This window comes from Meles meles, chromosome 18, assembly GCF_922984935.1.
Source record: "Meles meles chromosome 18, mMelMel3.1 paternal haplotype, whole genome shotgun sequence".
Lineage (NCBI taxonomy): Eukaryota > Metazoa > Chordata > Mammalia > Carnivora > Mustelidae > Meles > Meles meles.
In genome coordinates, this window is record NC_060083.1 from 7,870,875 (window position 1) to 7,885,122 (window position 14,248).

Consider the following 14,248-nt stretch of genomic DNA (forward strand, 5'->3'; position numbering starts at 1 on the left):
GGGCTGATTCCCTGCAGGAAGGTGTCAGTCTAGAGAGTCCTTTTCTGCACGGCGCAGAGACCGGCACTCGTAAGGGAGTGTGACTAGCCTATTTCCACCGTGAATGCAGTGATTACACACACCTTCTTAACCTATTCAGAGTAGGACTCTCATCAGAAACCTCTTTTTATTGAAAAGATTTACTTATTGTAGAGAGAGGAGGAGCACAAGTGGGGGGGGCAGGTAGAGAGAGGGGGAGGGAATCTTAAGCAGATTCTGCACTAAGCGCAGACACGGGGCTCGATCCCCAGCTCTGAGATCATAACCTGAGCCCAAATCAAGAGCCGGACACTTAACCAAATGAGCCACCCAAGTGCCCCGAGACTCTTTTCAGGTAGAAAATTGGGGGCTGGAGGGGATGTTTGAAGGACCAATAAAGCTCTCAGGAACCCATCAACAGGTCTATGCCTCCAACTTTGTCCAATTTACATTAACTGTGACTTCCAAAATAGGGTGCTACAGCTCGATTTCCCTCAGAAATTTTGCACACTTGTTAAAGAATAAGAAAACAAGGCTTAAGGAACCAATTTTCCTGAGGGAAAACCATTAAATTGAGATTCATTCTGGAAAGATCAAAATCCTTTCCCAGACACTTATTCTCACAGCCTTTCTTGCCAGTTTCCAATAAAGGGAAAAGCATGTGCAGGGAAGGGGACACCAAGGGGCCTCGGGCATCCCCATGGAAGACATGGGGTGGCAGACATAGCCATCAAGGTCCACGTGTCACCGTCTCTTACTAAACCTCCAAGTCCGGCACCCAGGGAAGACGCTCCAGCCCGCGGTGCATTACGGACACCACCACTAACACTTGGGACCCACTCATGGTATCCAAGGGGATCCCAAAAGTTGAGACTTTCTAGGGGAGAAGCCAACAGGGTACACATCTAAGTCATCACCCAGTCCCCAAGAGGACCGAGGAAGGGAGGCTGACCTTAGAAGGGCATGGGAGCCAAAGACGACAAATGAGCACCACCAGAGGAGAAAGAACTGGAAATAGCAGGATTCCCAGACTCCCATAGCCCAAGAGGACACGCGTGGTGCTCGTGCCCGAGACTCATCAACTCACGCTTGAGAACCTGGATGCCTTTTGAAATGCAAGCGCATGGTCTACTGGGCTCCATGTCGCCCTGTGAGGCCAAGTGGCTGGGTCCTCTCAGCTTTTCCTATTTCGGAATTGTGGTTCAAAGCAGTCTTTCCCGGGCCACCTGGCTGAGTCAGTCGCTTAAGCATCTGACTTGATTCCCGCTAAGGTCATGATCTCAGGGTCTCAGGGCCATGGGATTGAGCCTCTGGTTGGGCTCCACACTCAGTGGAGTCTGCTTGAGTTTTTCCCCCTCTCTCTGCCCCTCCCCCTGCTCACTCTCTCTAAAATAAATAAAATCTTGGGAAAAAAAAGTAGTCTTTCTCATTAGGGGGAAAAAAAAGACCTCATTCTTCCTCCTTAAGGAAAAAAATTAAAGTAGCAGAGACATACTAATGAGTCACACGATAGGTATGAAGAAAACTTAATTTCTGGAGTCTAATGTTTTGTACAACTGGTTCCCATCGGAGAGGAAGTATTTCTAGAAAACAGATGAAGTACAGACCCAGGGTCAGGCGTAGCAGCTTCCCAGTAAGAATTAGTGGGACATCTGTCAGAGCAGCTAGAAAGGAGAGAATAAAGCTCGAGGAAATGGGACGGTCGACTACCAGTGTGTGGGGACAGGCTCAGACTCTCAGACCTTGTAAGTATGAGCCCTCCAGACAGAGACCTGAGGGGACTCCCATTTCTTTAAAAAGAGCAAAGTCAATTTATTTAAAATTTCAGACACAACTCAGGTCACTACTTTGGTATCGACAGCACGGAGCCAAGCTGGCCCAGTGGGGACAGAACAAGATCACTGGTTGGGGCGCCTGGCCAGCCCAGGCAACTCTTGATCTCAGAGTTGTGGATTCGAGTCTCACACTGGGTGCAGAGATAACTTAAAATTATAATCTTCAGGGGGAAAAAAAAGATCAGTTGTTAAACATGAATAACTCAGAGAGCCGTCTGCATGTTTCACCAATGGGCTTTTATTAAAACTGTACATAGATCTCATACTTAATTTTTTCTTAAAGAGAACTTCTATTCCTAGTATCAAAATAGTTTTTTTAAATACCTTGAAAAACAGTAATACAATTATTTTGCTATATATTAAATATCTTCCTATGATCTCAGTCACTTCTGTGCCATCTCTCCCCGAATCCTGCCTGAAGGTCACTATGATGGTTTTTGGCATCTTGAAGGCTTTATCCCAGAGAAGCATTAGAGATTTGAGCAAGAGAAGCCAGTGGCAAGAACCGATTTGATGTCTTAGGCTCCTGTTTACGAGGCTTCTCTGCAGGGTTATATGCTGTCAAACTGGGCCACGTTGGAATCTCTCTCCCCAGTTATGTCCTCAGGCCGGGGAATTAGGGAAACAAATCCCTTCCTTGCCCTGAACCAGTAATGTTGACTCAACTGCACCATCTCGTGGCCGATGCGTATGAAAGCACCCAATGGTACAGGAATATTTGGACATGCTATGTTGGAGATCTAGAGGTAGGGACCAAAAAAAAATTTTTTTTTTTAAATTTTCAGGGGTCACAAGACAACTGGCTTCTGGAAAGCCCACTCTCGACACACACAAACTTCTTGCAGCTGCTCTGTCTTGAGGCTCACCAGCTTGGTGGGGGTGGGGGGCGGCGTTGGGGGGAACTGGAACACACCATCAAAAACTGGACTCAGGTAACGTTTTCTTCCGGCTTAAGGAAAGGGTGTGGTATTTCACCTTCTGCAAGGTGCCAACAGGAGTGTGGTCCCCGGGAACTGTCCTTTGTGACGGGCCCGGGGCACTGGCCCTCATGGTCCTGCCAGTTTTGCGAGGGAGGCGGAGAGAGCTAGGTGCTGACCAGACGTCCCTCTCCAGGCAGCTGGCGGGCGCCCTGGCCAGGCTCCCTTGGATCTGGAAGGAAGGAGAGGAGCCTCGGGCATGCTCATCCACAGCCGGGCTCAGCCTGCCGCTCGCCAGGGACACTGGGGACGCCCGGAGGGCCGCCTCCGCCCTGTTATGCTTGTGCTCCTTCTTCCAAAACACAGATCTCAGCAGGGTGAGGGTCCCCTGTGGGAACCTGTCTGCCTCAGGGTCTCTGGCTTCCACACTGGCCCTCATCCTGGCTAAGGCATTCTGGCGGTTGTCTGCGCGGTTTCTAGGTAACACCGCTGGGCCCAGAGGCTCCTTGGTCGGGGAGGGTACCCTGCCGTGGCTCCCTGCCTGGCTACTTCCCTTGCAGTTCGCGGTCTTCTGGCCCTCGGGCCAGGCTCGTTTCTCAGTCCCCACTGAAGGCATCACCATGAGGGGTAGGTCAAATTGTTTGGGGAGCCCAATCTCCTGACTTTCATGTTCCTTGGCCTTCCTCGCTGAGTTCAGACCATCTGGGAGTCCGGGGGCTGCAGAGGGGCTGGCGTGGCTCGAGGGGCAGGGCACTCCGGCCGGCGCCCTCTCAGTGGCTCGCCCACCCTCTTGACCCTTAGCAGAGCCGGCGGCGTCCTCACCTGCAGCACCCATCAACAGCGGCACGATGGACTGGCTCGTGGATCGGGGCCTCCGTCTGGACTCCAAGTACTCCACCAGCTCAACAGACGCACCCAGGGGTTTCTCCCTGGGTCTAAAAGACCATCGGAGGGGCATGGTCTTGAAGGGCCCCTGCTTGGCTCTGGAAGGAGTGGGCTCCTTCATGCTGATGCTTCGACCTCGTACGCCCCGTACCAAAGGCTTGGACGTCAACCCTCCTGAAAGAGACACCAAGAACATCAGTGCCCAAATTTCCCTCCAGGTGCATTGAATGACTGTGATGCCTGTCGTCGAACAGACATGGGTTGAGATCTCTGATGCATCAGGCAGCACTGGGCGTCGGGGACACAGCAGCGCGCAGGACCCCAGGGTTCTAGCTCTTGGGAGCACTCATGTGTACACCCACTGTCCCATGGAATTCATTTACCTATTCGAAGCCACAGGGCAAGCCAGTGCCAAAAAAGGGAGCTACATGCCCAGACAGCCCAGACTCCAGGTCAAGCCCAGTCTTGGAGGCATCTAGCCCTATGGTAGAACATCATTTTCATTTATAGCTGAATATTTGCATGAAGCAGATTACTCAGCAAAAGTCCTTCCTTTTCCAGGTCAAATTAGGTGCTTGTACTTTTCAAGTGCAAGACTCTCAGATATCCTACCCTGGGCTAAAAAATAACTCAAATGTGCATTTAGTTTTATCAGAGCTGCCACTTACTGTCTTCACGCAGCACCTGTCTGTAGTTGGAAACACATTTTGATGTGTAATATGAAATGAGAGTCCAGAAAAACCATGTGATCCCACTTGCACACGTGTGTGTGATACAAGCATGTGAAAACATATGAACACGTCTGGAGCGATAAACACTAAAGTGACAAGGCACCGAGGGGGCCCTGGGATGCTGTGTATGGTTGATTTTCTTCTTAATTCTTTCCTAAAGCTTATTGTTTCTAAAGGGAATAACACAGATAACCATGGCTGTATATTTTTTCTTAAGAAACAGTTATGAAAACAATTCCATGGATAATGGCATCAAAAGGAATAAAATACTTAGGAATTAACTGAAGGGCTGAAAGACTTGTACAACACTACAAACATTACGAAGAAAGAAATTAGAGACAGAAATGAAAGGTATCCCATGTTCATGGATTCGAAGGCTTAATATTGCTAAAACGACATTACCCAAAGCAACTGATCAACAGCGTCAGCACAATCCCCATCAAAATCCCAATGGGGATTTTTACGGAGATCAAAAAAATCCATCCTGAAATTCATATGGAGTCTCAAGCAACCTCCATAGCCAGTCCCCAAACGACAAACACTGCATGATTTCCTCGCATGAGGAGCTCAGAAGGGTCAAAACCAGAGAGACAGACAGTGTACAGGTGGTGGCCAGGGGCGGGGGGACGGGAAGGTGTCGTGTTACTGTGAAATGGGCAGACTTTCAGATCTACAAGATGAAAAGAGTCACAGGGATGGATGTGAACACCTGAAATGTGCGCTTAGAATGGTCAAAATGATAAACTTCGTTCTGTGTATTTTAACACAACGATAAATGCAAAAAGCAAAGGAACTCGGTCATCGGTCATTATACCATCATACTGCCTTGATGTCGAAGATGCCTGTCACTGCGGAGGGGGAAAAAAACAAAACACTTTACCCACACGAATGACACGGTTCAGGGATAGTCACGTGCATTTTAATGAAGACCTGACGTCAACCACACAGCCTTTGGCCCACAGCCGACACACACACCAGTGAGCACGAGAGCAGCCCTACCCCTCCTCCACACAGCACCTCTACTGTCAGCACAGCCAACTGGGATGAACTCAACACAGAGGGACTCAGGGTTTCCAGGGGACGGGTGACAGCTTGGGGTGTGCTGGCTGGGGACGCACCACCACCTAGGCTCCCGGGGAAGAGGTGATGGGAAGGCAGAGCCCAGTGCCCACTGGTGCCCGGAGGGGTATGACAGCATCTCAGAGGTTCCTGGGGGAATTTTACCTGCCCTGGACCATTCTGGTGGCTTTTAATAATTTTTTTTTCACATGGTATTATTTTCTTTAAAGCATTTCCTCAGATTGGTCAGTAAGAGACATAATGTCACCCAAAATAGTTTGCAGCTTCAATTTCGATGGACCCTGTCGCTCCCCCATTAAGTTCCCATCCTGGGGTCTGAAACATACATTTTTTTGCCCACAACCCTGGGAAGGGTAGAAAGGGAAGCTTTTATTTGGAGGACAAAGCTGTGACCTTCAGCTTTTCAGGACAAGAGGACACAGCCGGCAGCCTGGCAGGTGGCTTGGCAGTGTGGCCCCTCTTCCAGGATGAAAGGCCGGGGGCCCGGCCCATGTCACCCCTGCAGCTCCCTTGCACGGGGACTGCAGATGCCCACACGAGCCCTTCCTCCTCTTTCTCCAGACGGCAGCAGGGGAGGCACGGTGGGCGTGGTGTACAGACGGAAGGGACAAGAGCCCACGCTGATGCTTACTGTTCACAGAGCTCTCCCTTCTGGGGGAGGGGAGGCTGCTCCCCCTGCTTGTCCCTGGGGGGACCTCCTGGAAGCCGGGAGCCGGAGGCAGAGGTGGCATTCAGAGATGCCCAAGCGAGGGTTCTTCCCCATCCTGGAATTGTGGCCTTGCTCACACTTGGTCAGCTTGAGAACCAGGAAAGGCCTAGAGCCTTAAGCCACACGGAAGACATAAGTAGTTAAGTCCTTCCTGAAGGTTACAGAAGCCCCAGGTCCTGCCTGATGGGCTTCCCAGGTCCCACGAGGCCTCCTCACACAGATGGCGGCCGGGCAAATGGAGGGCACAGGCCCCTCCTCACCGTGACTCTGGGAATGACAGATGCTGCCCTAGGAAATGCCCTATCTGTTCCCATGTGACTCTGTATCCTCGGATAATGAAATCAGGCATCATTCTGACCTCTTGATGCGTGCTGTGAGCAGGGGCGGGCTCCCCCCAACCATCCTTAGTCCCCCTACAACAGGACCAGCTTTTGGGTCCACTGGTCTCAGTCTATGCAAGGGTTTCCACTGTGCCTCTTAGAGCCACCCCCTGACGCAGTCAAGGGACACGTAATGAGAGCCTGCTGGGTGCCAAGGGCTGTTTCCGGTGCTGGGAATACAGCTGTGGGAAAAAAAGCCCAAAGTGCCTGTCCCCAAGGGGGTTTGCCAGAAAGCAACAATGTTTGCTTTCATGGAATGTAGTGCTGAGAGCTACGACAAAGAATGAGGGGGGAGTAGTGTGGTCAGCGACAGAGGAGTGAGGAGAGACGTGAGGGAAAGGGAGGAGGAAGCCATGTGGAGACTGGGGGAAAACAGCCTGCTGGCAGAGGGAACAGCAAGTGCAAAGGCCCTGTGGCACTTGTGAGCTTGGTGGGTCAGGGAAGCAGCAAACAGACCACAGGCTGTAACCAAGGGAGAAGAGGCTCCCCACTAAGGGTTTTCATCTTCTGCCCCCATCTGTATTTGCAGACACCTAGATCTCTGGTTGCAGAAGCAACCTGGGGCAAGCCTGACCCCCCGACTATCCTCTGGTCCCATAGAGGGTCAGGACAATCTACGTGGCTAAGCCTCATCCACTTCTGTGACTAGGCCAGCAGAATGAGGCTGGAGAGGGCGAAAGGGCTGCCTTGGAAGCCGAGGCCACCGCCCCTTCCATCACTCCAAGAATGAGGGAGCCCCAATGGGCAGAAACAAACAAAAAAAAAAACCAACACATGGAAGGGGGTCTGGGAGTCAGAGAATAAGAATCAACAGAACTGGGACACCTGGGTGGCTCAGTTGGTTGGGCAGCTGTCTTCAGCTTGAGTCATGATCCCAGCGTCCTGGGATTGAGTCCCACATCGGGTTCCTTGCTCGGTGGGGAGCCTGCTTCTCCTTCTGCCTCTTGCTCCCCCTACTTGTGCACACCCCCCCCACAAATAAATAAAAATCTAAATAAATAAATAGAATCAACAGAACCGTGAGAACCATCAGAACAGAGCTCCAATGTTAGAAGAGAGAAAAAGAGCTCTCGGGGAGATTCACGTACAGAACGAGAGAGGGCTGAAAAAAGGTCTTCTAGGTTTTAAGATGCAGTAAATGCATTGAAGGCACGCAGGGTCACTGCTGAGACACAAATCAGTGGCTGAAAAGATAAAGGGAAAGCAGCATCTCACATCTTAGAGCAAAATGACACAAAAATCACAGGGAAAAGCTTGATCAGAAAATGGATCCAGGGGGCCCACCAGGCAAATACCAGGAATTTGAAAAGTCAGATGATAATTAAACAAAAGAAGTTTCCCTAAAGAAAAGCTGTGTCTGCGGATGCACAGGCTCTGGGGGTTGTAGGTTGTGTATGAACAAAAACACAGACCTAGCCACATACAGGTGCAATTTACAAACTCCAAGCTCAAAGACAGACTCGCAAATGCTTTCAGCCAGAAAGAACAAATGATTCTCAGGAAGGAAGGGGAAAAAAAAGGCTTCTCACCTGCAACCCTGACATCTACAGACACTGGAGAGGGAAGAATTCTAATCCAAGAGTCCTCCAACTAGCCAAGGGGCCACTCGGGCTCCGGTCCAAGAAATACCCATGCCTCCGCAGAGGGGAGGGCGTGTCACCCACCCCTGGAAAGGACTCTGACCAAACACTGAAGATTCAGAACCCAGACCTCAAGATGCAGGGGACAGAAAGAAGCCACACAGGGTGCTCCGAGGAGCCTGCCGCCCGTGTACCACGTACCCCCGTCGGGTCTCAGGCTGGGGCTACAAAGTGATGTTTGCGTGTGTGGGATCTGGAAAGGCTCAGCGCTCATAGCCTAAAACCGAGGACTAGAGCATCTCTGAGAATCTAACAGGGGAGGGAGTAAAGCGGAGGAGGGGGCTCCTGAAACAGACCAGAGGGAACTCTTAAAAGCATTTCAAAGTGCTCGTTTTAGGGTGCCTGGGTGGCTCAGTGGGTTAAGCCTCTGCCTTCGGCTCAGGTCACGGTCTCAGGGTCCTGGGATCGAGCCCCACATCCGGCTCTCTGCTCAGCAGGGAGTCTGCTTCCTCCTCTCTCTCTGCCTGCCTCCCTGCCTACTTGTGATCTCTGCCTGTCAAATAATAGAATCTTTAAAAAAAAAAAAAAGTGCTCATTTCGGGGGAAGGGGATGACATGCAAGCATTATTAGGTCTCATCTCACTGCAGGGAATGAACTATGACACAGAATAACATGATCCAGCTTCTCGTAGCACCGAACAGGGAAATGCATTTGATTGTACATGTTGTGAAGAATGAAGGGTGGCTTCATTCATTCGGGGATGAGCCTGGGTGGCTCAGTGGGTTAAGCCTCTGCCTTCCGCTGCCCAGGTCATAATCTCAGGGTCCTGGGATCAAGCCCTGCATTGGGCTCTCTGCTCAGCAGGGGACCTGCTTCCCCCTCCCCCCGCCCTGCCTGCCTCTTTGCCTGCTTGTGATCTCTGTCAAGTAAATAAATAAAATCTTTAAAAAAAAAAAAAAAAGAATGAAGGGACAATGAGTTAGATGGGAAAGCAGGGTAGAACTTCCAGACGAAGGAAAAAAAGGAACAAAGTGCAACATGATCGACTCAGCAAAAATAAGGAAAAAAGAAAAAACAAACAGTAATAAGAAAAATGTTTTTTTAATGAAACAAAATCAAGTTTATGGTTGTTACTTTAAATTCTACGAATGGACACGGGGCACCTGGGTGGCTCAGCCGGTTAAGGTTAAGCCTTCGGCTCAGGTCATGATCCCAGGGTCCTGGGACTGAGTCCAACATCAGGCTCTCTGCTCAGTGGGGAACCTGCTTCTCCCTCTGCCTGCCTCTCCCCTGCTGGTGCTCGCTCTCTATCAAATAAATAAAATCTTTAAAAAAATGTATGAATGGACTGAATGCTCCCCTTTAAGACAGGCCCTCAATTTCTGACATTAAAAATATAACAACAAAAATAATAAAACTGCAACAGTGTTTACTGGAAACCCCTTAAAGTTAACTCCAAAGGAAAAATTCATAAAGCAAAGGATAATAGCAAATGATACCAGACAAATGCAAACACAAAGAAAGAAGGAAAGGGTAGAACAACTAATCTTGAACAAGATAGAATCTTCTTTTTTAGATTTTATGTATTTAATTTGAGAACGAGAGCACAAGCAGAGGGAGGGACAGAGGGGAGGAGAGAGAGGATCTCAAGGAGGCTCTCCATGGAGCCCAGAGCTGGATGCAGGACTTGATCCTGTGACCCTGAGATCCTGACCTGAGTGGAAATCAAGAGTCGGACCCTCAACTGACTGAGCCACCCAGGCGCCCCTTGACAAAGTAGAATTTAAGATGAAAAGCATTAAGCAAGACAAAGAACTGCATTATAATGAAAAAAGTTTATAAAGAAGACCTAACAGTCATCAGCTTACAGACACCTGTTAACAAAGCAGCGAAAATATAAAGCACAAATTATTCAACTCTCTGGATACTTAAAAACATGGCCACAGAGGAAGGATGCAATAGACAGACCTCCTTCCTAGCCAGGCAGTCCCTGCTAAAGTCAATTTAAAGACAAGGTGAAGTGAATCCCAAAATCAACTCACCTCATTTAGCAGTTACGGCACAAAGCTCATATCCCTCCAAAGGACACAACAGGCATTATTTCATGCGTACACAGAAGACAGACGAAATAATGAATATGTACTTAACCTGGTCATAAATGAGGGAATGCTTTTTGAAAACTACATTCTTGGGATCATAAGCCATAAAATTAGAAAGAATTAAAGGGAGATATTACCTCCCCCCAAAATCATAAATTCTTCAAATTCCCAGATAACCTTCAAAATGGAAATAAAACCCAGAAATAACACAATCTGGAACCAGTAAAGCACTGATAAAATGAAAAACAAAGCCTCCAAGGCCCAATAAAAACCACAGGGATAATTTACCATCAGAAGCACGTCTGCTGGAAGGATGAAGTCCAGGGCCCCTTTCCAGATCGGGGCGGGGGCTTCTGCGAACGGCCCTAGCCACTGTTTTTCACAGGGTCTTGCTTTTCTTAAAATAAAATTTGCAAAAGGAAGGCGTTTTCACATCCTCCTCCTTTTTTTCTTTTTTAAAAGAGTTTATTTGACAGAGATCACAAGTAGGCAGGGAGGCAGGCAGAAAGAGAGAGAGAGACAGGAAGGGAAGCAGGCTCCCCGCTGAGCAGAGAGCCCGACGCAGGGCTCGATCCCAGGACCCTGAGATCATGACCCGCGCCAAAGGCAGACGCTTTAACCCACTGAGCCACCCCGGCGCCCCGTCACATCCTCCTTCTTGAAGAGCTTCTCCTTACACCTGTCCCCAGTGACAGACACCGCAGTCCCCACAAAACTTGGGTCCATCCCTGTTGGTTAAAATGCACTTAGGGTGCCGGGGGGGCTCAGTCGGTGGAGCGTCTGCCTTTGGCTCAGCTCATGATCCCAGAGTCCTGGGGTCGAGTTCCGTGTTGGGCTCCCTGCTCAGCGGGGAGCCTGCTTCTCCCCCTCCCTTTGCCCCTCCCCCTCGCTACTGCTCTTTGGCACACGTGCTCTCTGTCAAATAAATAAATAAAATCTTAAAAAAAAATAGAATAAAAAGCCTTTAGAAATCGAATAGTATGGCTACTGGAAAGATGGGACTCCCCAGCTGTCCATGTTCCTCTCCAGAGAACCTGAGTATTCCTTTTCACGGTGATAAAATTCTCCCCAAAACCCACGGGGACAGGGCAGGGGACCAACTGCCACCGAAACCTGTATGCTGGAGTCGGAGCTTGCTCAGGCCAGAAAATAAGAAAACGAGGCTGGATTTCTCAACCATCTCTACAGGCTCCAAAATCCCATCACCACTTCAGTCAAACCTCAAGAGGGAACACTCCCTTTGGAAGCCAGGCTCTTGCCGAGGCCACGCGAATAAACTTGGTTTTGGAATTTACACCAGGCAGCCACGGAGCGGGGGGTCTATGTGCAGCCCTAAGCCCTATTCCAAGGAGGCAAGCCGGCGACTGGTGACTTCCGAGGCTCAGCTTTCTCATGTCACCCTCCTGGAGATGCGGGTGACAAGCTGAGATACCCTAGCCCTGTCTCTCTGGGGGGTTCTTGAACGCTGTGCCGGACTGCTATCTGAGCACCAGGCTGAGAAGCTAGGCCATCTCGCAAGCTGGCCTTCCTGGGGGAGAGAGAGGGTGGGTGTGAAATGCTTTTGTGCCGGGGGAGGAGTGAGAAGTGGCCCGAGGCCCCACGCCACTGGACAGAACCGTGATGATCTATGAGCTCACCCAAGGCTCACGCTGATGGGCATGGGCAAGCTTGGAAAAGAAGGCCTTTCTTGTTCACCAGACGTGACCCTAAATGTCCATCACAAGAGGGGAAGGGGAACGCTCAGACAGGGTGAGTCCGAACATAATCCATTAAACATTTTGCTTCCACAGAAACGCATTCTAAGGAAACTGGACAAACGTCACAGGCACGTAGGAGCACTCCTATCCGTGTTCTGCCTACTCCTCTACCAACATGCCCAACTCTGAGAAACACCGAACCGAGCCCAAACCGGAAACGACCCCAAAAAGCAACCACAACAGAACGTGTAAGTGAACCGTAAACGCCTCTTGCGAGGTAGGAGATTTTGATGCTGGAAGCTGACCCGTCCGCCGAGGTGGAGATGCTGGGAGGGACGGCAGCCGACCTCCCCCGCAGAGGACCCCTCCTGTGGGCTCTCCGCAAACCTGCAGGCATTTCTGGACAGTCACCGAACAACTGAGGAATCCCTCTGCCTGTAACTCGAGGTGCTTCCCTTGATGATCAAACCGAACTTTCCAGGCCAGCCCCAGGTCCGTTTCAGAGTCCACGGAGAGGAGGTGGTGGGTCTCCCTTCCCCCACCCATCACGCTTGCTTTCTTCCCAAATCCCTGCTCTTGGCTATTGACGGGAGTGAACAATCAACAGATAATGTCCGTCTCTCGCTCACTCGTGGACAATTCTTTTGTGCGGAGAACTTTCTGTGTCCCAGCTGGCTGAGGGTTGATTTTGTTTTGTTGTTTTGGGCCCATGGAACGAAGGGGAAGAAGCATTGCTACACGCAGCACACACGAATCTCACAGATCGATGAGCAAAAGAAGCCCGATGGGAAAGAGTACGGACAGCAGAGATCCACTGACGCCAAGTTCCCACGGGGGCAAAAGGAACCTATGGTGTTAGAAGTCAGAGTAATACTTCCGGAAAGGAGGGAGACAGTGATGTTGGAGAGAGAACCAGGGGGTGGGGGAGACCCCGGACCTTTTATGTCTTCACCAGATGATAGGTCCGCGAGTATGTACATGTTATGATAATTCATCTGATAGACGTGTGTGATGAATGCACTTTTCCGTATATAGGTCAAACTGCCTTAAAAAAATCATCTTATTTTAGCAATGAATTCTGGAGCTAATGGGAAACACGGAAACTGTAAGTAATCAGAGCGTGTTGCTGCTTTCCTTTCCGAGGGAAGGAACACACAGGCTGCACGACAGACACACGCACTCACGCACGCGGGTGCACGCATGCTCGCAGTTTTTCCAGGAAGACTATGCTTCTGTAGGTACCCCTGGCTCTCCGACAACAGATGTGACGGCAGCTGTGAGGCGTGGTGTCAGGCTGTCCTCTTTTCTGTCCCCCCAGTTTCCCTGGGCTTTCGATGCCATCCAAGTGCTGAGGGCTCTCAACTATTTACGGCCTCCCCTGGTTATCGTCCCGACTTGGAAGTCTTACAGGGGTCTCGACATGACCGTGTGGAAATTTCCCTCCAAAACAGACCTCACCCTCTCCCGTCTCACAAGCGGCAGTGCCGGCCACCTGGTCAGATGCTCAGCCAAGAGTCCTCCCTGACTCCCCTCCTTCCCTAATGCCCCAGAGCAGCAAACCCCGTTAGCTCTACCTTCCCATACACCCAGAATCTGACCGCCCCCTACCCAGCATTCCAGTGCCAATGCCACTTCTGGCTGGGACAACCACGGTCCGCCACCTGCCCTCCCACACTTGTCCCCGTCCCTGTGATGGGGACATCGCACCCCCTGCAACCCCCGCCTAGAAAACTTGTCCCTCTGATGATCTACCTCTTCCCCCAGTCCCTGCTTCTCACCAGGCCATTAATGCATTTACTCATTTACACATCATCGTCCCTATTAGACAGAAGGCCCCAGGGAGCCAGGAGGGAACGCACCTGCGGCTGGAGGGCAGTGGACAGGGGAGGAGGAGGGGGAGGGCTGGTCTCAGAGGAGAGATGGCAGTCTTTACACCCAAGTGGCCACTTAGTCCAGAAATGGAAAATAAAAAGCAGCCAATCTGGCCAACGTGAGAGGACATACCCTTTTCCTGGTCGGAGAGGCTGGTGGTGAACTTGGGAGTGTCGGGCTCCTGGGGCCGGGAGGGGCCGGGGCTGGAGCTCCAGGACAGCAGGCTCCCCCGGGCGCCGCTGTGGCTGCTCTCCAGCCGGAGGACCCAGTGATCAGAGAAGGTGGAGCTGGTGGAGCCTGCGGGGTAAACACAGGGAGGAGGCTGGACCCGGCCCCACCTGGTCCGGTTCGGGGGAGCCTCGCGTGGCTGGACCCCCAACCCCGAGCCCTGGGACTGCAGAACCAGAGCAGAAGGACATAAACAAACGTTAGGACCGGAGTAGA

At 50.9% G+C, this 14,248-nt stretch overlaps 1 protein-coding gene across 3 annotated transcripts in view; it reads right to left on the reverse strand.

Moving 5' to 3' along the window:
• Window positions 1-2,075: 2,075 nt before the first annotated feature.
• The window catches only part of USP43 (ubiquitin specific peptidase 43), a 49,055-nt gene continuing 36,882 nt past the window's right edge, over window positions 2,076-14,248 (reverse strand). For all 3 annotated transcript variants that reach the window (XM_045985807.1, XM_045985806.1, XM_045985808.1), the window contains exons 14-15: window positions 13,937-14,101; window positions 2,076-3,829 (exon numbers count right to left, since the gene is read on the reverse strand). In XM_045985807.1, coding sequence (XP_045841763.1) covers window positions 2,769-3,829; window positions 13,937-14,101 — 1,226 coding nt within the window. In that variant the 3' untranslated portion in view covers window positions 2,076-2,768. The remainder of the gene's footprint in view (window positions 3,830-13,936; window positions 14,102-14,248) is intronic.